Source organism: Pelophylax lessonae, assembly GCF_965119305.1.
Source record: "Pelophylax lessonae genome assembly, chromosome: 5".
NCBI classification, from domain to species: Eukaryota; Metazoa; Chordata; class Amphibia; order Anura; family Ranidae; genus Pelophylax; species Pelophylax lessonae.
In genome coordinates, this window is record NC_138772.1 from 433,166,932 (window position 1) to 433,189,868 (window position 22,937).

General features: G+C 45.1%; 1 protein-coding gene across 1 annotated transcript in view; it reads left to right on the forward strand.

The window, feature by feature from the left end:
* The window catches only part of RAB2A (RAB2A, member RAS oncogene family), a 166,120-nt gene that overhangs the window by 23,007 nt on the left and 120,176 nt on the right, over window positions 1-22,937 (forward strand). Inside the window, exon 2 of the mRNA XM_082258847.1 lies at window positions 3,449-3,520. Coding sequence (XP_082114973.1) covers window positions 3,449-3,520 — 72 coding nt within the window. The remainder of the gene's footprint in view (window positions 1-3,448; window positions 3,521-22,937) is intronic.

Sequence of the window (22,937 nt, forward strand, 5' to 3'; positions counted from 1 at the left end):
AGTTCAACAAAAAACTGACATGTCTGCCTGGAGGACCGTCTTTTTCAATCCATGTCTGGCAATATGATACCTGTCCTGAGGGAGGAGCTCCATATCTCTGAGGCTGCCCTGGAAGACAACTGGGGAAAAAACATTTTGTACATACAGTATCTTCAAAATATCTACATTACCATCTAAGAGTTTTTTTTTTTTTTTTATATATATTATTATTGGCAGACACCACAAACCGTGGGAGTTCCACATTCTTACCACTTTTGACAGTAGAGAACCCCTTACGCAGTTTAGGGTTTAACCGCTTCTCGTTCAATTTCATTGAGTGGCCACGTGTCCTCTTAAGCGACTGGAGACTGAATTGTTTCCTCCCTATGCTATAATTCCCATTGAGATATTTGTATATCGCTATCTTATCCCATTTTGGGCGTCTCTTCTCCAGGGAGAATAAGGTTAAAGTCTGTAGTCGTTTCTCATAACTGAGGTCCTCCAGTCCCCTTTATTAGCTTTGTTGTCCTCCTCAGGACTATCTCCGGTTCCAGCACATCCTTCATGAGGGACGGCAGACTCAAGATGTGGCCAGACTAAAGATTGTGATAGAATTACAGTGTTATGTCTTGAGTAAATACCCTTGTTGATTCATGCTAATAGGCTGCTAGCTTTGCACTGCATGCTGTTGCTGAGCATGTGGTCTATTAGGACCACCAGATTTTTTTCCATCCTGGATTCCCCCAAAGGTTCTCCTCCATTGAGTAACTTTCAATCATGCTAGACTTCTCGCATGTATAAACATGTCTTTAGTTTTGTATGGGTACATATTATTTTCTCCTTGTTTGTTCTAAGACTGCAATTGGATTCTGCCAAACTACACATCTTGGGTTCAGGTACTGTAGTTACACTACCAGTAGCACCCTCAGACTTTTGCTGACTGCTGGCTATAGCTTCCTCTGATCCTTCCCCACCACCACCTAGTTTAAAATTTCCTCCAACTGTTTGTCCATCTCCTCTCCTAGCGGAGCTGCACCCCTCCCCATGTAGGTACAGTCCATCCCTGCTATCGAGCTGGTAACCAACTGAAAAGTCAGCCCAGTTCTCCATGAACCCAAATCCCTCCTTCCTTTAACGGTTCCTCTGCCACTTGTTAAGTTCCCTAAGCTCCTGCTGCCTCTCTGGTGTGGCTCAAGGTACGTGTAGTATTTCTAAGAATATTGCCTTGGAGTTTGTTTTTTTTTTTTTTTTTTGCCCCTAAATCCCTATATTTTACATTTATACATTTTTTAGGGCACTCCCATCTTCCTCTAACTTTGTGCTTGGTACCAATATGTACCGTGCCAGCTGGGTCCTCACCAGCCCCACCCAACATTTTGTCCACCTGATCTCTGGTGTGCTGAACCATAGCGCCCAGTAAACATACTGTTTGGCGATCACGGTCTTTGTGACAGATTTCCTTATCTGTCCTAATACTTGAGTCCCCTACCACCAGTATCTGCCTTTCCTTCCCTTTAACCTTGTCCCCATTTTCACTTAAGGGGTTGTTCCCCTGGCAGGTAGGGGAGTCACTCTGCTTTAGCAATGAAATGCCTCTACTGACATCCCCAAATTTCACACAACCTGGCATATTTATTGGGATGTATCAGCTCAGTACTGGCTTTTCCAACGCTTTTCCCTCTAGCGTGTGTGTCACCCATCTACCTTGCTCTGGTGCCTACATCTCTATACTGGCCCCTGCCAGCACATGATGGGTACAGTCCAAACTCTTTCAGGTTGACAATGCTTCACAGTGTTTTACCAGCTGCTTCCTTAGTTTCAGGGTCTGGGTTTCCATAGAAACCACTTGCTTACATTTTGCACAGCAGTATTCGCCCTTCAATGGTTGTTCAAGGAACGCATACAGGGCACACAATGTTCACCGAGTCACAACATCATTCCTATTGGACATAGTACCCACTATTGTAATGGGGATAATCCAAGAAAGATTAGAGATTATATTTTACACAAATTTGTGTTAGTCTTCCTTCCTAACTCTATTTTATTCTGAGCACTAGGTGTTCCCTAGCTGTTTGGTATCTCCTGTTCCCTATTCCAACAGCCCCCAGCGTCCTCTCCTCCTGTTCCCTGATCAGACGACCCCCCCCTCCCCCAGCGTCTTCTCCTGTTCTCACTCACTGATCGTTTTCCCCCTGCTTGCTGTCCACATGGGCCCAGGCATCAACTCCACCTTTTCCCTGTCTCGCGGCCCTTGGCATCCTCTCTTGTTGCTCCCGCTCACACAGCCTCCAGCATCTGCTCCTAATGCTCCTGCTTGCCAATCACCCGATTCCCCTGGCGTCCCCTCTTCTTGCTCACAGTGCCAAAGTACTATGACTGACCGTGCCTCGGTACTCGGTGCCCCAGTCACTCACGGCACCTAGTTAGTTCTCCGTGCTCCCAGTGTCCCAGTTGCTCGAAGTGTGCACTGCTCACAACTATTGACGGAATTGTTTGCGTGACTATTTTTAAAATAGTATTTTTAGAGATAAAGTGCTAATTTTATTCTGTAAGTTAAGATATTAATGACACTAAATTTACACTTCTAGTTGAAGGAATGGTAAAGTTTGTTACAAATATATTTTTTGGCTTAAAGTACATACTGTATAACATAAGAAAGAATTGCACAAGATTACTGACAAATGAAAGCCTTATTTGTTACAAAAAAATGTATATACATATTAGTTTGGTATTATAAGACATGACAGAGTTATTGCCATATCAATATTGCTATGTACTGCTATGCAAATGTGTGGGAGTTTAAGGCTCCGTTCACATGTCAGCGTATGGATCGCGGCACGATTCCGCCTGCGATCCGGAGATTATTGGAAATCGCGGGACGCCTGTGCGTTGCCCAGTATTTGCAATAGCCCCCCAAACGCTGAGCGATGTTGCCGCGATTTCCACCTGCCGAATCGCGGTAACATTGCGCAAACAAAGATCGCGGGACGCATTACGCCCAAAAAGTACAAGAGCTTCTTTGGAGCGTATTGCGTCCCGCGATTTTTTTTTTGCGCGATGTTACCGCGATTCAGCAGGCGGAAATCGCGGCAACATCGCTCAGCGTTTGGGGGGCTATTGCAAATCACGGGCAACGCACAGGCGTCCCGCGATTTGCAATAATCTCCGGATCGCGGGCGGAATCGCAGCGATTCTGCCCGCGATCCATACGCTGACATGTGAACGGAGCCTTAGACAAATTTCTTTCTGAAAATGACAGCTGGTGGGACATCATCTTGGCCTTACAGTTAACTCACCTTGGACCAGTCTAAAGGATGGATATGGCACACACATTGTAAAAGTTGTATGACTCCAGTCATATGACTGGATGTTCTCAATACTTGCAAAGATTGTTTATTGGTGTATGTGTAATGTAACTAGCCTATAGAAAATATTTACGTCCTTTTTTTTTTTTTTTTCCTCTCTATAGGTGTTGGTAAATCTTGTCTCCTATTACAGTTCACAGACAAGAGGTTCCAGCCTGTCCATGACCTGACAATTGGTAAGATATAAAAAAAATTCCACTGTCATTAAAAAAAAAAAAAAAAAAAAATTATTAGTTGCTGCACATACCATTTTCTAAACTACTGTTAAAATTTTACATTTTCATTTTTCAGTCTGCAGACTAAATTTTTCTGGTAAACAGGCAAGGAGGTTCAAACTCAGTTTGGGTGCATTCTGTACACAGTTCATTCATGGACTAATTCTCACTTCCTGTTTGTGTAATTGGTTCACTAACAGTCTGCAGAGTTTGAGGCCAAATTTCAGGCATCCCCAACTTTTTTTTTCCTTTTTAGCTTTACTGAAGTATGCTGTACATGTTTTGGTGAATATTTTGAGTTAGCTGTTTTTGGTGTTGGGGATCTATTGTTTCTCTTGTTACAACACTTCTACTGAAAAAGTGATGACTCAGTGAATTGGAATACGTTAAAGCGGTAGTAAACACGGCCATGTAAATCCTTGAAATCCATATAGCCAGTATACAAAAGCTTTTTACATCATTCTGCCTTAATAACTATCCCTCTTGGTTATTACTATTTTGCAGCTTATTTTGTTTTTCACCCTTCCCAGCCTAAGCCGGCGCCATGTTATCTGTTGTCTTCAGCCTCACCTGTGTATATCACTTCAACTCTCTCTGTCAGTAATGGCTGTAATCTCGCACATGCACACTATTTTTTTCTTTTCCCGCCATACCCTCCAATTGGAGGAGAGGTGGGGGCCTCTTTTATAACTTGGCTCTATTTGGGGATAGTGCCACAGTGTATTTTTCAATACAGTGTCCTCCTACCTATTCACCATTTCTTAGCCAGGGCTCGTTTTTGGGTTACTATGGCAGCCATGTCCAGCATGTCTATTACACACCTGCACCTGGTTTGTGTTTTAAAAAAAAATAGTATACGGCTGGCAAGTGATGTACATTATCTCCTCATTTTCTCTTGTCCTGTTGTTGACACCCTCGCCAATGTTAACACCCTCTTGTGAAATAGCTAGTCACATGGGGTGTTTTAAAAAGTTGTGAATGAACCTGTACTCTCGTGGGATTTAAATGCAATGCCACAGAGAGTTGACACAGGTATGGCAATCTTCCTGAATTGACTGATGGCACAAAGAGCATGCCGTGAATTTCCTACAATATGCAAATGTGCTGGTGATGTCATTAACGTGAACATTGCCCGATTTTTACGCAGTGGCAAAGGTTAGGTTGAATGTAAAGACAGCACCATGTATATTGTTTAGGAATGATTTTAATGGAGGAAAGTTAGAAAGTAGAGTTTACTACCACTTTAATGAAATGACGACTAATTCCAGAGAAAAAAAGATAAGCATTTTCAATGAAAATGTACTGAATTGTAATGTCACTATATCCATTTTAAGATAAAATCTATCAATACCACAGTGTTGATTCACTTGGTATGATCAATTAAGAGCAACTAAAGACTCTTGCATAAAAATGTAAATAAATTCCAAATACTATTACTGTGTGATGCACAATTATAAAGGAAAAAACTATTTCTTTACCTTTCCTGACTGAGCCAAGTCCTTCATTTAAGGGTTAATCTTGTTTTATGGCAGGGGTCCCCAAACTTTCCAATCAAAGGGCCAATGTAATATCTTTTGGACTTTTAGGGGGCTCAGATTTTGGCCAGTAGGTGTAGAAAATACCCTGGTGTTAATGGGAGCAAACAATGGTAGGGGGTCAGTGAGAGTAAATATATGCTGGGGGTTGGTGATCAGCAGAAGTTTTAAAGAAAAAAAACATAGTACCTGTGATCATTAAAAATACATTGTCCCGCCTCATGGAGGCTAATGTTAAAATTTTGCTGCGATGGTACATGGTCCCTTCTCGCTTGGCGACAATTTTCCCTAGCTCGTCCCCGGTCTGCTTCAGAGGCTGTGATCTTATGGGGAGCCTGTTACACGTTTTTTGGGAATGCCCAAAAATCCGTTCTTTTTGGAATCGGATGTTCCACACAATACGACGCGTTACGGGGGTTTCCCTTGAGCAATCACCTTTATATGCTCTCCTAGGTCACCATCCTCCCAGGGTCCCCAAGCACACTCGGACTCTCATTTCTTATATATTCCTAGGAGCTAGAATCACAATAGCTAAGCATTGGAAACAGTCTAAGGTCCCCTTCCTGGTTGCGAAGCGTAAAATTTCATGGATGATGACACAAGAAAAGATGTACAGTATCTTGAATGATTCTAGGGCTATATTTGAGTCAGTCTGGGAACCCTGGGCGACATTTGTGAATGTAACACTCTAAGATGGGCTCGGTCGGAAGGACGCCTTTTTCCTTGGGGTTTCCCCCTTTTCTTTCCGTTTTGATACTCATCTATGGGTTGGGTGGGGTCGGACCATGGGATTGTTCTCCTCAACTCTTTCTTTACTCTCTCCCTTTCATCCCCTTCTTTTCTCCTTCCCCCTCTGATATCTCTCTTTCTACTCTTCTTCTTCCTACCACTTGTTCTATCCTGTTCCACGTTTAAGTCTGTTTATGAGGCATATGTGGTACCTCGTACCATAATTACACTAGTAGTTATTGACTAATACATGTTTTTTATTGGGGTTTGGCGGATGTTGCCTTTCCTCCCTTTAGGTTTTCAGAGACAAAGGCGGTTTTCTCTCAGCTGTCTTTAGCCACTTCTCTTTGGGGCACAGTATGAGCCCATTAGGGGTGCCCCGGGGCGATCGGCTCTCTATCTATCTTGGAATTCAGCCATAATGAGAATGTTTTTTATTGATCAGCAGTTTTTCCAGCACTTGCTGGCCTTGTTTTCTTGCCATGTCTATTAGTTCTTGTACTGTTCTGCACAACAGTTCATATGTAAGCAAGTTATTACTATGCCTCGTTTGTTATTGATCTTCTGTTATCTTTTTGAAAATTTCAATAAAAATTATTGAATAAAAATACATTGTCCCATCGGTGGTGGAAAAAATAGGAGGAATAGTGCCGAGTCGTTGGTGTGAGGAGAAATAGTGCCCCATGGTTGGTATCAGTAGATGAATGAATAGTGCGCTATTGTTGGTATACATAATAGTAGGTATTGTGCTCCATTAGTGTCAGTAATGGAGGATTCGTAAGGGAAAATTACTGTCCCATCGTTGGTATGAGTGGGAAGAGGAATAGTGCCCCATTGTTGGTGTCAGTGGGAGGAATAGTTCTGTTGTTGTCAGTGGAAAAGATTGTTTATCACTGGTAGGGGTAGTGCCCTGCTGTTGGTGTCTTTGAAAGGAAATATACCCCATCCTTGGTGTAGGTAGGAGGAGTAGTTCCTCATTGTGTCAGTGGGAGGAAAAGGGCCCCAGGGACCAGATATTGGCGAGCAAAGGCTATACCGGCAATGCAGTTTGGAGACCACTAACTAAAACTTTATAAAATGTGTAGTGCTGGCCATAATACAAAAATGCACAAAACCCCTGTACTTTCCCTTTAAAAGTGCATACTGATTTGTAGCTTGGGCAGACTGACTTCATAGTGTATTAAACATTGTGCAAAATATTTCAAGCTAGGAATGCCCCCCTTTTTTGTTACCTTTGTTAAAAATGGTAAACTAAAGTTTTTTTCAGCTGCCTGCTGGAATCAAAAGCATATCCATCACCTGTTAATTGGGAGGCCTTTCCCTCTGCATTTGGAATGCTATTGTAGGAAGCCCCAGTATATTTCTGTGGGTTGTGTTTGCCCAGTGGCTTAAAAGTTTGAGACCTTGGAATGCCTTAAATGAGTTGTAATGGCAGAAGGTTTTTTCTCTTAATGCATTGTCTGTGTCTCTATCCAGCGATACCCATGAGTCCATTTGCTATCTGGGACTCTCTCTCCTGATTGGCTCAGACACAGCAGTGGTGCTATTGACTCCCGCTGCTGTCAAAGTCAGTTAGCCAATCAGGAGAGAGGGGGCAGGGCCGAACAGCAGCTTTGTGTCTGAATAGACACACGAAGCTGCTGCTTGGCTCTGGTGCCCCATAGCAAGCAGCTTGCTGTGGGGGCACTTGACAGGAGGGAGGGGCCAAGAGCAGCGAAGAATGACCTGAGAAGAGGAGGATCCAGGCTGCCCTGTGAAAAACCAACATGTTTAAAAAAAACAGAAGACTTTATAGTGAGTGGTGCCCATTTCCTATATGCTTGTTCATATGCTACGTTTGTGAGTATATTGTACACTACCCTTCTTTGATTTTAATAAACTTTTAAGTGGTAATGCTTGTTGTTTTCTTGTAGTGCCTTTTTGATACCCTTGGTCCTGAGAGGGGAGCAAGACCACTTCATTTGTGTCATAAAACCGCCTAGAACATTCCCCTTACTGCATACCACTCGAGCGCAGGAGAGATGGTGTTGTTTTTTTGGAAATCATGCAACAGCAGGAGCCATTGGCTCCCAGTGCTGTCAGTCACAGCCAGTGAGGCAGGACCTGGGGGGGGGGGGGGGGCTGAGCTGTGCTCTCTGTGTCTTATGGACACAGAAAGCCGGCTTGGGAGCAAGCATGCACTAGTGCCTCCTTAGCAAGCAGCTTGCTATGGGGGCACTCGGCAAGGGGGATGGGCCCAGAGTGCAGGAGAGGGACCCAAGAGGAGGATCAGGGCTGCTCTGTGGATAACTACTGCTTTTTCAAAGCTTTATTTTCAATAACAAAACCCCTTATAACCCTCTTATGTAGCCCTGATGTGTATCTTTATAGACACAGGTTTACACGGTTATGCCTCTCAGCTTTTTCCTATTAACCTCCTCAGGATCCTGAAAAAAATGAGTACATTTAAAATCATAATAAGTGAGGTATGCTAGGGACTTGTAGTTCTATCACAGTCTGCAATGGAGGTACAGCACATCTGGCACTTGTGTCCACAGTGTACATACACCCAGGAGGAATCCCTGTATCATTGGCAGCACACAGGTTTGTATTTGCCCCGTCATACATGTTACGACACCCCTCCAGCCCAGTGTCCAAACCCCTGCCCAATCATCTGCCCCTGGGGCCCCTCAGACCTGCTCTCTTCCCCTGCTTCGCTTCTCAGGGACTCGGCTTCACCACTAACATCCAGTCGGAAATGTGCGCCTGGCCTAGTACCCCAACCTCAGCCAATTGCCGCCCTGCTACTCCAGACTGGTGGGCTGCTCAACCAATGGCGAGGCGTGGTGAGTGGGCGCTGACAGTAGCCTCAGCACCAAGCTTGGAGCATGGGAGGTGGTGTCAGCTCAGGCTGTGTTATCCCAGTGAATGGGCTGACAAAAGCCAAGGCGCCAGGGTGCAATTTCTATTCGTCATGGCGACCGGTCACCTGGAGTTTGTTAAATCCTAGTTCAAGCATAGACGTGTATTGAGCTAATCTGAGAGTTTAGGCAACTTTAGCTTGTTGGTGGAATATGCACCTATTTGAAAAACTCTTAAAGAGGAGGTCCAGCCTCCTTCATAAAAAATTAGGTCAGCAGCTAATACTGTTGCTGCTAACTTTTAATAATAGAACACCTGTCCTGGAATCCAGCAGTGTCTTCACCCCAGCCGATTTTTCCATTGGCTCTCAGTTGCTGGCACCGCCATTGCTTGTAAGGGAAACCGGCAGTGCTGGTTCCCCACTGCGCATGCGCGAATTGGGCTGCGAATTGTGAATGACCCAGTGGAGGGGGAAGAAGGAGGGGGACCGAACATCTGTCAAAACCAGGTACCCGCTCCCCTCTAAAAGGTGCCATATGTGGGGGAAGAGGCAGATAAGCGGCTTCCCCTTTTGGGTGGAACTTCGCTTTTAATTGTTTTTATCTAGTTTTTACCAATGAATAAAGATATGTTGGAAGTTGTATTAAAGTGAATATAGTAGGTAAGTTCTGAGATGCTAACACTCCATAGACATGTAATAGCAGGCACATCCAAGGTTGTGCACATCTGCTCAGGTTTCATATTGGGAACCCTGATGCATTGCTCTGATATGCAAAATTCATAACTGCTGTTTTTGAGAGGCTTGCCCTACCTCCCCATTGGTAAATGAGGCCATCTGTCATGATGGTGGGCCATTAGCAAGCTTTGGGGCGGAGAGAGGACACCAGCTTGGCCAATGGAGGTCATAGCAATTTACATAGCACCCAGACACACCTAGTGTGCTTCACTAAGTCAGAAAGTACCTGGTAGTTTTGGTTATTGCACACCATCTGAGCATTAGAAATGACGACTTGATTCAAGTACATTTTAGTAAGAAACCAAGGCTCTGTTGTATTTTGCCATATCAAAAAAATTCCTGTGTTTAAATAGGCCATCATCCATAGTGTGTGTGTGTATATATAGAGAAGAAAAAATGGTGAACTTGGATTTTATAGGCCACAAAAGGAGAGGTGCTAACAATTGAATAAATATACGTTTATTTAGTCAAAAGATAAAATACATAAGACAAGACGACACAAATAAAAACATATATTCCTAGTTGGAATATTAGAGGAATAGCAAGATCCACATGTGAAGTTGGGGTCCTCTAAGCCAATGCGTTTTGCCACAAGCTTTTTCAGGGCAGTGTGGACCCTACATTGTGTATCTACAAAAATATACATACACACACACATATCATTCACAATGCAATTTGTGTCATGTGCTGCTACAGTAAAGGATGTGTAACGACAGACCTGATCGGCTGCACGAGCAAGGAGATATTCCTCTTTCTTCTTGCTCGTGCACCTGATCAGGTCTGTTGTTACACGTCCCTTACTGTAGCAGCACATAATGGATACATAAATTGCATTTTGAATGATATTTATGTGTATGTATATTTTTGTAGATACACAATGTAGGGTCTACACAGCCCTGAAGAAGATTGTAGCGAAACCCGTTGGCTTAGAGGACCCCAACTGCACATGTGGATCTTGCTAATCCTCTAATATTCCAACCAGGAATATATGTATTGTCTTGTCTTATGTATATGTATTTTACTCTTCTGACTAAATACATTTGATATATTTTATTCAATTGTTAACCCCCCTCCATTTGTGGCCATATTTTGCCATAGCCACAGTTTAACCTAAGACTGCTATGCATGAGATTTGCAGCAGTGTTGATTTCTATTAAAGTTGAAGTAAACCCGCCTATTGTTTTCAGCCAAAGAAGCTGCCATCTTGGCCTCTGTTTAACTGCTTCCGGACCGCCCGCCGCCTTTTTACTGCGGCAGTGCGGCCCTCCTGCACGAACAGACGTAGACCTAAGCACGCAGACAGCTAGGGGGCGAGCGTGCACCAACCCCGCCACGCTCCCACCCCCCACTTGGCAGCGAAGAAGCCAATGCACGGTGCAGGCGGCTCCGATTACCGCCTGACACCCACGATTGCTCCTCTCTGGGAGAGAAGGATGGTCAGCTGTTGTAAACACAGCTGACCGTTCTCCCTGGAATGATTATAGAGCCCCTGTGATCCTTCTATATAGGATCACAGGTCTCTATGATCATTTCACAGGCCACGCCCCCACAGTTAGAAACACTCCTCTAGGCTCACATTTAACCCCTTGATCACCCACAATGTTAACCCCTTCCCTGCCAGTGGCATATTTTTAGCACTGATTACTGTAGTAATGTCACTGGTCCCCCAAAAAGTGTCAAAAATGTCAGGGGTCCGATCTGTCCGCCGCAATTTAGCAGTCCCGCTAAAAAATCGCAGATCGCCGCCATTACTAGTAAAAAAAAAAAAAAAATTGTCGCTCTTTTTTTGTTTATAGCACAAAAAATAAAAATTGTACAGGTGATCAAATGGCACCAAAAGAAAGCTCTATTTGTGGGAAAAATTTTATTTGTGTACAGCGTCGCATGACCGCGAAATTGTCCGTTAACTACTTACCGACCAGCCACGTAGACCTACATCAGCTGCCTTTAAGTGGTTGTACTGGGGTGATGCCTCTAGCTAGAGGCATCACCCTGGTACTGTTTTTTTTAGAGCCGCTCGATTGTTACCCCAGCGAGGGTGGGGGGGGGGGGGGGGGGTTTCAGTGAAAACTACATGCAGCGTCAGACAAGCTATTTACTGTGTAAAAGAGACCTGAAATCAAAGTAGGGCTAAACCAATAATTGTACAGGTAGGTTTAATCATTTTCATTGATGCTAACTGATGATACTGCATCTGCTCAAGGAAATGGAAATCAATAACTCCGGTTTTTGGAAATGGTTATTTTCAAGTGAACTAGGCATCTGTATAATGTGTAACATTTCATTGTGCTTCAATCGCACAACCTTTGAAGGGCATTCCTGCTGCAAATAGTAGTGTCACATGAATGGTTTAAAAGTGTTTCGCAAAGCAAGTCCTAGCTCTCAGTCAATGGAATGTGCATGTTGAAATAAGGATCACTTGTTGTAAACAACTTGATTACTTCTTAGTGGGACTTTGAAGATTGGAGTCCCCTTGCATTAAAGTAAAAAGGTTGTTAAATATCTCAGGCAACCTTCATGGCCAGTATTTATACTGTGCTTACAGCCTGTGCTTTTAATTTTATCATTGTGCTCTCATTTGTCCTTTTTTGATATGTTCAAGAAGTACCAAAGACTGAAAGTGTTTGTATGTGGCATTTGGCTAACAGTCTGGGTGTATCAGTATCCAGAGTCATGTACAAATGTTAGCTCCTTGCCTGAATACTGCTGCTGCATCTCCCTCACACCCACCTGCATGGAAGCTATGCACATCCACAGACACATGGGTTTCTGGGAAGTGTCATTAAGCCCAGCCCAGGGCAGGGGCAGCAATAATAAAGTTCCCCTCTTCATTGTTCTTAGCATAGGCAGGTTAAAAAACAAAACAAAAAAAAATTTTGGTGGGTTGGTGTCAACTGTAATGAAGCCCCCCTTTTTTTGATGATCTGGTTAGTGAGAGCAGCAATAAAGAACCCTGCTGGTGTGAGCCTTAACGATGGTCGTCCCCAGTTTATTGGTATCAGCCATAATAAAGGCCCCCAATTCATTGGTGTTGGTGTCTGCTTTTATAAGGACCCCCCTTTGTGTTGGTGTCAGCCATAATTAAAATCCCCCATTCTTTGTGTCAGTATGAGCAATATTAAAAGTTCCCCCTTTACTGGTATTCAGCTGGGTTCCCCCTTTACTGGTATTCAGCTGGGTTCCCCCTTTACTGGTATTCAGCTAGGTTCCCCCTTTACTGGTATTCAGCTGGGTTCCCCCTTTACTGGTATTCAGCTGGGTTCCCCCTTTGCTGGTGTTCAGCTGGGTTCCCCCTTTGCTGGTGTTCAGCTGGGTTCCCCCTTTGCTGGTGTTCAGCTGGGTTCCCCCTTTGCTGGTGTTTAGCTGGGTTCCCCCTTTGCTGGTGTTCAGCTGGGTTCCCCCTTTGCTGGTGTTCAGCTGGGTTCCCCCTTTGCTGGTGTTCAGCTGGGTTCCCCCTTTGCTGGTGTTCAGCTGGGTTCCCCCTTTGCTGGTGTTCAGCTGGGTTCCCCCTTTGCTGGTGTTCAGCTGGGTTCCCCCTTTGCTGGTGTTCAGCTGGGTTCCCCCTTTGCTGGTGTTCAGCTGGGTTCCCCCTTTGCTGGTGTTCAGCTGGGTTCCCCCTTTGCTGGTGATCAGCTGGGTTCCCCCTTTGCTGGTGATCAGCTGGGTTCCCCCTTTGCTGGTGATCAGCTGGGTTCCCCCGTTGCTGGTGTTCAGCTGGGTTCCCCCTTTGCTGGTGTTCAGCTGGGTTCCCCCTTTGCTGGTGTTCAGCTGGGTTCCCCCTTCATTGGGAACATGCCTGTAAACGCAACCATGCTGCTTCCTCTTCCTTTCCCAACCAGAAGTACACCATGCCTGTCAGGCAGGCAGACCAACAGGCAGTCTGCCATCATTCAAGTGTAAGGTGCTGGAACACATAGAACATCCTTACACTAGGCACCCCACTGCCACTCTGTATTGTCTGCTGGGACCACTCTGGCCACCATTTCAACAGTGCTGTTCCAAGACCGGTGGGATCATTTTCCATGTTGCTATAGACTGCTAATAATAATTTCTGATATGTTATAAGAAACTATGCTGTGATAAACCAATGCTTACTTATGAGCACTTCTAAAGGGGGTCTTCAAAGTAACCTGTTAAGAACCGGTGGCAATTTCAAGAGCCTGCTTGAGGACTGCTAGCATGTTACACAACACGAGGTGAGTGTGCTCAAATGGTCAGAGCTATGTGGGCGATGCTTCTATGCATTTCCCTATGTGCTCAAGTCACTAATGATATTCCTTCCTCCAAGGGCTTGATAGAAACAAGTTGTCCTAGTCAAATCGCATTCTCCTGTATGTTCTACATATTTAATATATTGATACCAAGCACAAACGGGCCATATGTAAAGTTGACGTGCACTCCAAAACATTTTGTTTTAACTGCTTCACACATTGGGTAACAGACCCAGAGCAGGACTTATGACAGCTGTTCACATTTAACCACAAATACAAGTGATTGCATGCATCCAGGGCCATTCATCTGTCCCTAATCTCGTGAATGCTCAGATTTGTGATTACATGTGAACAACTCAAAATTTTTTCTTTGTGCTCTGGTACATATAGTGATGTTCCTCCATCCCAATGTATACAAAAAAAAAAACATTCATACCCATGGGACTTCATAGTGGATATATCATTGACATATACAGTGGATATAAAAAGTCTACACACCCCTATTAAAATGTTAGGTTTCTGTGATGTAAAAAAAACGAGACAAAGATAAATCCTTTCAGAACTTTTTCCACCTTTTTAATGTGACCTAAAAACTGTACATCTCAATTAGAAAAACAAACTGAAATCTTTAAAAGGGGGGGGGGGTAATAAAAAAATAAAATAATGTGGTTGCATTAAGTGTGCACACCCTCTTATAACTGGGGATGTAGCGGTGTTCAGAATTAAGCAATCACATGTTAAATAGTAGTCAGTACACACCTGCCATCCTTTAAAGTGCCCCTGATTAACCCCAAATAAGGTTCAGCTGTTCTAGTAGGTCTTTCCTGACTTTTTCTTAGTCTCATCCTAGAGCAAAAGCTATGGTCTGCAGAGAGCTTCCAAAGCATCAGAGGGATCACATTGTTAAAGGTATCAGTCAGGAGAAGAGTACAAAATAATTTCCAAGGCATTAGATATAATGGAACACAGTGAAGACAGTCATCAAGCGCAGAAAAAATGGCTCAACAGTGACATTACCAAGAACTTGAAGTCCCTCCAAAATAGATGAAAACACGACAAGGGAACTGGTCAGGCAGGCCGCCAAGAGGCCTACAGCAACATTAAAGGAGCTGCAAGAATATCTGGCAAGTACTGGCTGTGTGGTACATGTGAAAACAATCTCCCGTATTCTTCATACAGTATCTCACAAAAGTGAGTACACCCCTCGTGTTTTTGTAAATATGTTATAATATCTTTTCATGTGACAACACAGAAGAAATTACACTTTGCTGCAATGTAAAGTAGTGAGTGTACAGCTTGTATAACAGTGTAAATTTGCTGTCCTCTCAAAATAACTCAACACATAGCCATTATTGTATAAACTGCTGGCAACAAAATTGAATTCACCCCTAAGTGAAAATGTGCAATTTGGGCCCAAAGTATCAATATTTTGTGTGGCCACCATTATTTTCCAGCACTGCCTTAACCCTCTTGGGTATGGCGTTCACCAGAGCTTCCCAGGTTGCCACTGGGGTCCTCTTACACTCCTCCACGATGACACCATGGTGCTGGTGGATGTTAGAGACCTTGCACTTCTCCACCCTCTGTTTGAGGATGCTCCACAGATGCTCAATAGGGTTTAGGTCTGGAGACATGCTTGGCCAGTCCATCACCTTTACCCTCAGCTTCTTTAGCAAGGCAGTGGCCATCTTGGAGGTGTGTTTGGGGTTGTTGGAATACTGCCCTGTGGCTCAGCCTCTGAAGGGAGGGGATCATGCTCTGCTTCAGTATGTCACAGTACATGTTGGCATTCATGGTTCCCTCCATGAACTGTAGCTCCTCAGTGTCGGCAGCACTCATGCAGCCCCAGACCATGACACTCCCACCACCATGCTTGACTGTAGGCAAGACACACTTGTCTTTGTACTCCTCACCTGGTTGCTGCCAACACGCTTGACACCATCTGAACCAAATAAGTTTATCTTGGTCTCATCAGACCACAGGATATGGTTCCAGTACTCCATGTCCTTAGTCTGCTTGTCTTCAACAAACTGTTTGCAGGCTCTCTCCTGCATCATCTTTAGAAGCAGCTTCCTTCTGGGAGGACAGCAATGCAGACCAATTCGATGCAGTGTGCAGCATATGGTCTGAGCACTGACAGGCTCCCCCCCCCCCCCCCTTCAACCTCTATGACGCTGAGCACGTGCACTCAACTTCTTTGGTCGACCATGGCGAGGCCTGTTGTGAGTGGAACCTGTCTTGTTAAGCCGCTGTATGGTCTTGGCCACCGTGCTGCAGCTCAGTTTCAGGGTCTTGGCAATCTTCTTATAGCCTAGGCCATTTTATGTAGAGCAACAATTCTTTTCTTTTTTTTTCAGATCCTCAGGGAGTTCTTTGCCATGAGGTGCCATGTTGAACTTCCAGTGACCAGTATGAGGGAGTGAGAGCGATAACACCAAATTTACCGCACTAGCTCCCCATTCACACCTGAGACCCTGTAACACTTCGGAGTCACATGGCACCGGGGAAGAAAAATGGCTAATTGGGCCCAATTTGGACGTTTTCACTTATGGGTGTACTCACTTTTGTTGACAGTGGTTTAGACATCAATGGCGGTGTGTTGAGTTATTTGGAGGGGACAGCAAATTTACACTGTTATACAAGGTGTATACTCACTACTTTACATTGCAGCAAAGTGTAATTTCTTCAGTGTTGTAACATGAAAAGGTATACTAAAAAAATATTTACAAAAATGTGAAGGGTGTACTCACTTTTGTGAGATACTGTATGTCTGGGCCATGCGGTAGAGTGGCAAGACAAAAGCCTTTTTCTTATGAAGAAAAACATCGAAGCCCAGGTACATTTTGCAAAAACCCATCTGAAGTCTCCCAAAAGCATGTGGGGAAAATGTGTTCTGGTCTGATGAAACCAAGGTTGAACTTTTTGGCCATAATTCCAAAAGATATGTTTGGCGCAAAAACAACACTTCTAGAAAGCTGAACATGAAAAGGAACTTCATCTTTGAGCATGACAACGACCCAAAGCATACATCCAATGGCCCAGCTAGAGCCCAGATCTGAATCCAATTGAAAATCTGTGCGATGATCTGAAGAGGGCTGTGCACAGGAGATCCCCTTGCAATCTGACAGATTTGGAGTGTTTTTTTGCACAGAGGAGTGGGCAAATATTGCCAAGTCAAGATGTACCATGCTGATAGACATCTACCCAAAAAGAGTGCTGTAAAAGAATCAAAAGGCGCTTTAACAAAGTATTCGTTTTTTTTTTTTTTTGTGTCCATATTTTAGTTTTTTATTTTTACTTTCCTCCACCTAAAAGATTTAAGTTTTTTATTTAACTTAGTTGTACAGGGTATAGGTCACATTAAAAGGTGGAAAAAGTTCTAAAATGTATCTTTTGTCTTTCTTTTTTTTTTTTTTTTTCTACGTCACAGAAGCCTGACATTTTAACGGGTATGTAGACTTTTTATATCCACTGTAACAACCTTTGTATTAGGTTATGTATTTTATTACAAAATACAGTAAAAACCTGTAGAGTTTATGGTTAACATGTAGTTAAAATGTAATGCAATTTGTTACACCAGGGCTTGACAAATTTGCTTTAAATCTAGGAGCCAGATAAAAAAGTTAGGAGCCAGGTTTTTTTAACTAACAAAGCTTCAGATGAATGGCACAGGTTTACACAAGTGTCGGTTGGTGAAGAAGCATAAAAAAAAAAAACTTTAGCTTTGCTGCGTTCATCGCTGTGACACTTTGAATGACATCTGCATGCAACACTGTACCTATACAAGACATTTTTATGTTTTTTTGAGACATTGATGGGCACTTATAGACTGCACTGATGTGCGTTGATGAGGTGGCACTGATAGGCAGCACTCATGGACACGGATAGGCGACTCACCTTGCTGACATTTGTGCAGGAGCCAACTCAGAATTTCGCACCGCTCCACCCACAGAGTTTATCCACCCCCCCCCCTCCCTCACCTTGTGCAGCCGATCCCTTCAGCAAAACTCACTCGCTCCCCCAACTCGCAGTCCCAACTGGATCTCTTCTTCAGTAAGGCAGCAAACAGGCTGAATCCCCAGCCAGGTCCTTACTCCCATCTCCTGTGATCAGCGGCATGGACAGTAAGGGCTTGCACCAAGAGGCCGGGGTAGGTTGAATCCCCGACCGGGGTCCAGATCCTGGTTCCCTCCTGCAATCCATGTCACACTGCGTAGCCGGGCTCGGCTGAATCCCTGGCCAGGTCCGGATTCCGGCTCCCTCTTGTGATCAGTGGGAAGGTGGTCTGTCACACCAAACAGCCGGTGGTGCGCGAGTTCAGCGGCTCCCTGTGAATGCAGCTCCCTGTGAATGCAGCTGCCAGCAACATGCCATACCCAGGCCAGCTAGGCTGACAAAGATCAGTTACCAGAACGCAATTTCTAGTCGCCATGGCGACCTGGTGCCTGGGATTTGTCAAGCCCTGTGTGTTACACTATCTTCATGTAAAGACAAGTCACATCACACAGTACACTTAGTATTACTTTCACTGGATTTGCTGCAAGATATTTACAGAGGTCCTCCAGATTAGGATGTCTTTCTTAGGGCCTGTTCACACCTGAAGGCAGTTCGGGAAACCCGCCTTCAATGTGCATGTCTGGCACCGTGTTCAAAAAGCACTGCATTTGCCATCTGTAGCGGTAGTCAGTGCAATGCGAACGACACCTCAAATACAGGTTGCCAGTACAGTGCATTTATCCTGTACTGGATCGCATGGTGCAGAAGTGCCATGCAATCTGGTGACAGTGGGTTTTTTTAACCACTTCCGAAAAGTTTTACCCCTTCATGACCAGGGCATTTTTTTACTATTCTGCACTGTGCTTCTTTAACTAGCTATTGCGCAGTCATGCAAAACTGTACGCCAATGAAATGTATATAATTTTTTTCACAACTCTAGAACTTTCTTTTGGTATTTCTTCACCACTGGGTTTTTTTTATTTTTTTATTATATAAATGAAAAAATACTGAATTTTGGGGAATCCAATTTACCATTGGGTTATACTGCCCACCTACAGGAGTAGGACACTAGGCAGGAAAAAGCTTGACCTACGCCTATGGGCAGTCCCAGGGGGTATACACCCTCCCACACCTATAGGCACTCTTTTTTTTCTGCCTAGTCAGGAGTAAGGGCCTAGCTCTTTGCTGGGATCTCTGGTCCTTGCAACTTTTTAATTTTAAATCAAATTCTTTTTTTTCCTCCTATTTTGTTCCTGCGAGAACTACAATCAAGTGCGAGACTGGTCGATGGACTAGATAATATAGATCCTTAGGGTCCCCCCAGTCTGTCCAGTGAGCGCATGCAGACCGCAGCTCTGCAATAGGTCGGCCGCGACATAGCCCCACTGGAGGGAGGGGGTGGGTGTAAATGTCTTGCGAGGACACGTACAAACTGCCTTCAGCAGTCGCAGCATTTCCCTCTGGCCGACAGCACCCACATTGCGATGGAGCAGTGTCCTGTCCAGAGCGGTGCCCACCCTGTTCCCAGTGTGGCAAGTAGCTGTCCTCCCACTACCCCTGCAGGGTTTGGGGTGGGCGTGGGCCCCTCCTAGGGATGGTCTGACCCCCGGGTTTCCCTCCCTTCCCCCCCAGCCCCTCTAAAAGTTTGGTCACTATGGGTCTTTCGGCTTCCTTGGATGACATTAACGGTCTCTTGGGGGGGAAGCATACCCTTCTTCCCCAGGCTACCAGGGGCAAGGAGCCCCATGTAGATGTTGGCCATACTCGGCGCCTATGCGGCCTCTTCATCCCTCAAGATCCCAAGATTAGGGATCAAAACTCAGGGCTTCCACCAGAGGTTCCAAGAAGACCTGGTCTGGCAAGCCACGAGCAGGCTCTTCCAGATCTGTGGACAAGGCTGCCTCTGCATGAAGGGGTGCCCTCACCCGTATCTGGGATTTCGGGGAAGTCTTTGCTGGTTTCCGGATGCGTGGACCTCCCTGGTACAGGTTAAGTGGGTCCACAAAGAGATCAAGTTCGGTCTTGTCTTGTCCTCCTGAAAGGTTTTTTCCCTTCTAACCTGCGCTTGTCCCTAGATCACTTACTGGGTCTCTTTGGGGCAGTGCAAGACTTGTTATTTCAAGGGGTAATTGTTCCGACTTCGGAGCGTTTTCAAGGGTTTTTTTATGCAAACCACTTTATAGTCCCCAGGAGGGAAGGCAAGGTACATCCAATTCTGGACCTCAAGGGGTTAAGTTGCTTTGTGCGAGTTCAGAAGTTCTGCATTGAGTCCATTCACATGGTAGTGGAGTCCTTGCATCAGGGGGATTTAATCTCGCTTCTTTCGACATCAAGGATGCCTACCTGCACATTCTAGTATGTGCTGGTCGCCAGCGATTCCTCCGTTTTGCCATGGACGAGGAGCATTATCAGTTTATGGCGCTGACCTATGGTCTCACCTTTGCACCTCAGGCCTTTACAGGAGTGTTGGCACCGGTGCTGGCATTAAGTCAGCAGGGGATCTGGAATACTTGGATGATCTTCTTCGAGCACAGTCTCCGACTGCTCTGTTGGACTACTGGAGATTGCTCTGCGAACTCTGAGGGAGTTCAGTGGGATCCTGAACATTCAGGAATCTGCTTTGGTTCTGTTCACAAAAAATGGCCTACCTGGGTCTAAATCTGGACTCTGCCTCAGCCAGAGTGTTTCTTCCTCAGGAAAAACTCCAGACATTGCAGGAGGCAATTCAGCTTCTGTTTTTCAGATGGTTATCCCTCCGACTTGAATGCGCGTGCTGAGCCTGTTCCACACGATCTCTGCTAAAGAGATTCTGGGGAAATGGGTCAGAGATCCACGGTCTTTAGAGGTGGCTTCATTGTCTGGCACTTCGACAGGGAAACTCCTTCTCCTGTACTGGACGGTTGTCTCCATGGAGGCCAGCCTGTCCGGGTGGGGAGGCCTTCTCAGCACAGGCATGCTTAGGGGGTCTGGACCCTGGCAGAGCCCGGACTGCCGATTTAGTGTACTGGAAGCGATCAGACTTTGTCTGGCTCATTAGACAATCGTCTCAAGGGGTGTCCGGTACAAATTAATTTGGATAATGCCACGGCCATTGTCCATGTCAATCACCAAGGGGGCACAAGAAGTGTCCTGGCAGCTCAATAAGTAGCGGGCATTCTAATGTGGGCTGACTGATTCGTTCCAGCCCTCTCAAACTTCTGCTACGACTCCTGTGCAGGATTTAGGCAGAAGAGATTCCGGTCATTCTAGTGGCTCCAGACAGGTCTTACCGGTCTTGGTATGCTGATCTGGTACGGCTGGTCGCTGATGCTCCTTGGGGACTTCCTCTCAGGGAGGATCTGCTGTTCCCAGGACAAATCTTCCATCCTGCTTTACGGTCGCTGGCTTTAACGGCTTGGCTGTTGAAAGTCAGGTGCTGAAGGTCGGAGGTTTGTTTGAATTGGTGATTTCTACGCTGCCTCTAGGAAGATCTACCATCGTACGTGGAAGACGTACATTGCGTGGTGTGAGTCTCTTGGAGTTCATCCTCGCTCCTTCTCGGTGGATCGGATCTTAACCTTCCTTCAGTGCGGACTCCGCTGCCGCCCTGGAATCTTAATGTGGTTCTTTCAGCTCCTACTGAAGCTTCTCTTTGAAAATATTCGGGAGATTTCTCTGCTTACGTTGCCCCAGAAGATGGCCGCCTTTGGTGGCTGTCATCTCTGCATGCAGGGTGTCGGAACTGATGGCGTTATCCTGTTCACCTTCTGGTGCTTCATTAGGATAAGGTTGTGCTTTGCCTTTGTCCGTCATTCCTCCCTAAGGTGGTCTCTGACTGTCATTTGAATGAAGACATTGTGTTGCCTTCCCCTGTGTCCCAGGCCTAATCATCTGAAGGAAATTGCCTGGCATGTCTTGAATATTGTCCAGGCAATTAGGCTAAACCTGGCAGCCACGGAGTCTTTTAGAAAGTCACTCTCTATTTGTGCTCACGGACGGACCTCACAAAGGGTTGTTCCCTTCTGCTACCATTTCCAGATGCATCAGGCAGAAGGTGGTTCAGGCCTATTGCATCAGGGGTCAGGTTCTTCCTTTCCCTCTTTAGGTGCACTCTTCTAGGGCACTTAGCATCTCTTAGGCTTTCCGTCTTCAAGCGTCAGTGATGCAGGTTTTGCAAGGCGGCCACCTGGTTGTCGGTGCACACTTTTACAAAGTTTTTTTGTAAAGTGGTTGTTTTGGCATCTGCAGATGCTTTTAGCCGCAAGGCTTTGCTGGCTGCTGTTTAGAGAACCTGGTCCTCTTTGAGAGTGTATTGGTTTTGAGATGAGCTCCAGTTGTTTATGGTTGAGCTCTGTTAACTGGTTGGCTATGGTTAGCCTTGGGAATTTTTTTCTGAGGTTTTCCCACCCCTCATGTTTAACACTGCTTTGGGACGTCCCAATGGTTAAGAAGAATCAGAAGCTGTGTCTGCCAATGAACGAAAGGGAAAATGGGATTTTGGAGTTGGCTTTCTTCTGACACTGCTTGTAACAAAACTGAGTGCCTATAGCTGAAAGTGAATGTATACCCCCCCTGGGAATGCCCATAGGCGTAGTCAAGCTTTTTCCTGCCTAGTGTCCTACTCCTCTAGGGGGCAGTATAACCCAATGGTTAATAATCAGGAGCTGTGTCTGTCAATGAACATCCGAGAAATGGATTTTACAGTAAGTCAAAAAACCCATTATATTCTTCTAAAAACAAAACCAAATATACCGGTACTTCAATTTTTTTGGAAAATATAAAAGATATTACGCCAAGTAAATAGATATTTGTCTTGCTTTACCTTACATGTTACGCTTTAAAATTGCGCGCTTGCGGAATGGCGTCAAATTACGGTACTTAAAAAAATCTCCATAGACGATGCTTTAAAAAAATGTACAGTTTACCACTTTAGAGTTACAGAGGAGGTCTAGCATTAGAAATATTGCTCCCACTCAAACATTCACAGCGATTCTTCACGTGTGGTGCGAACATTGTTTGCTTATGTTTGTGCGAGCCTTCATCTTTTTAAAAAAAAAAAAAAGTGATCTTTTGCTTTTAACTACTGTTTTACTTCTGCCCTAGACCGAAAGTGACATAATGTCGCTCCAGTCCACCGAGGCCATAGAGGCAATCGGAGGCGATCTAGTCTTATTGCCTCTGTGACCAGCTGACCGCACCGTGTGATCGTTTTTTCGGGCTTGCTGGTGGAGGCGGAAAGTCGTAAAACACTGGTGGGGGGCTCCCCTCCCCCTCTCCTCCCCTATCCCTCTCCTCTCCTCCCCTATCCCTCTCCTCTCCTCCCCTATCCCTCTCCTCTCCTCCTCCCCTAT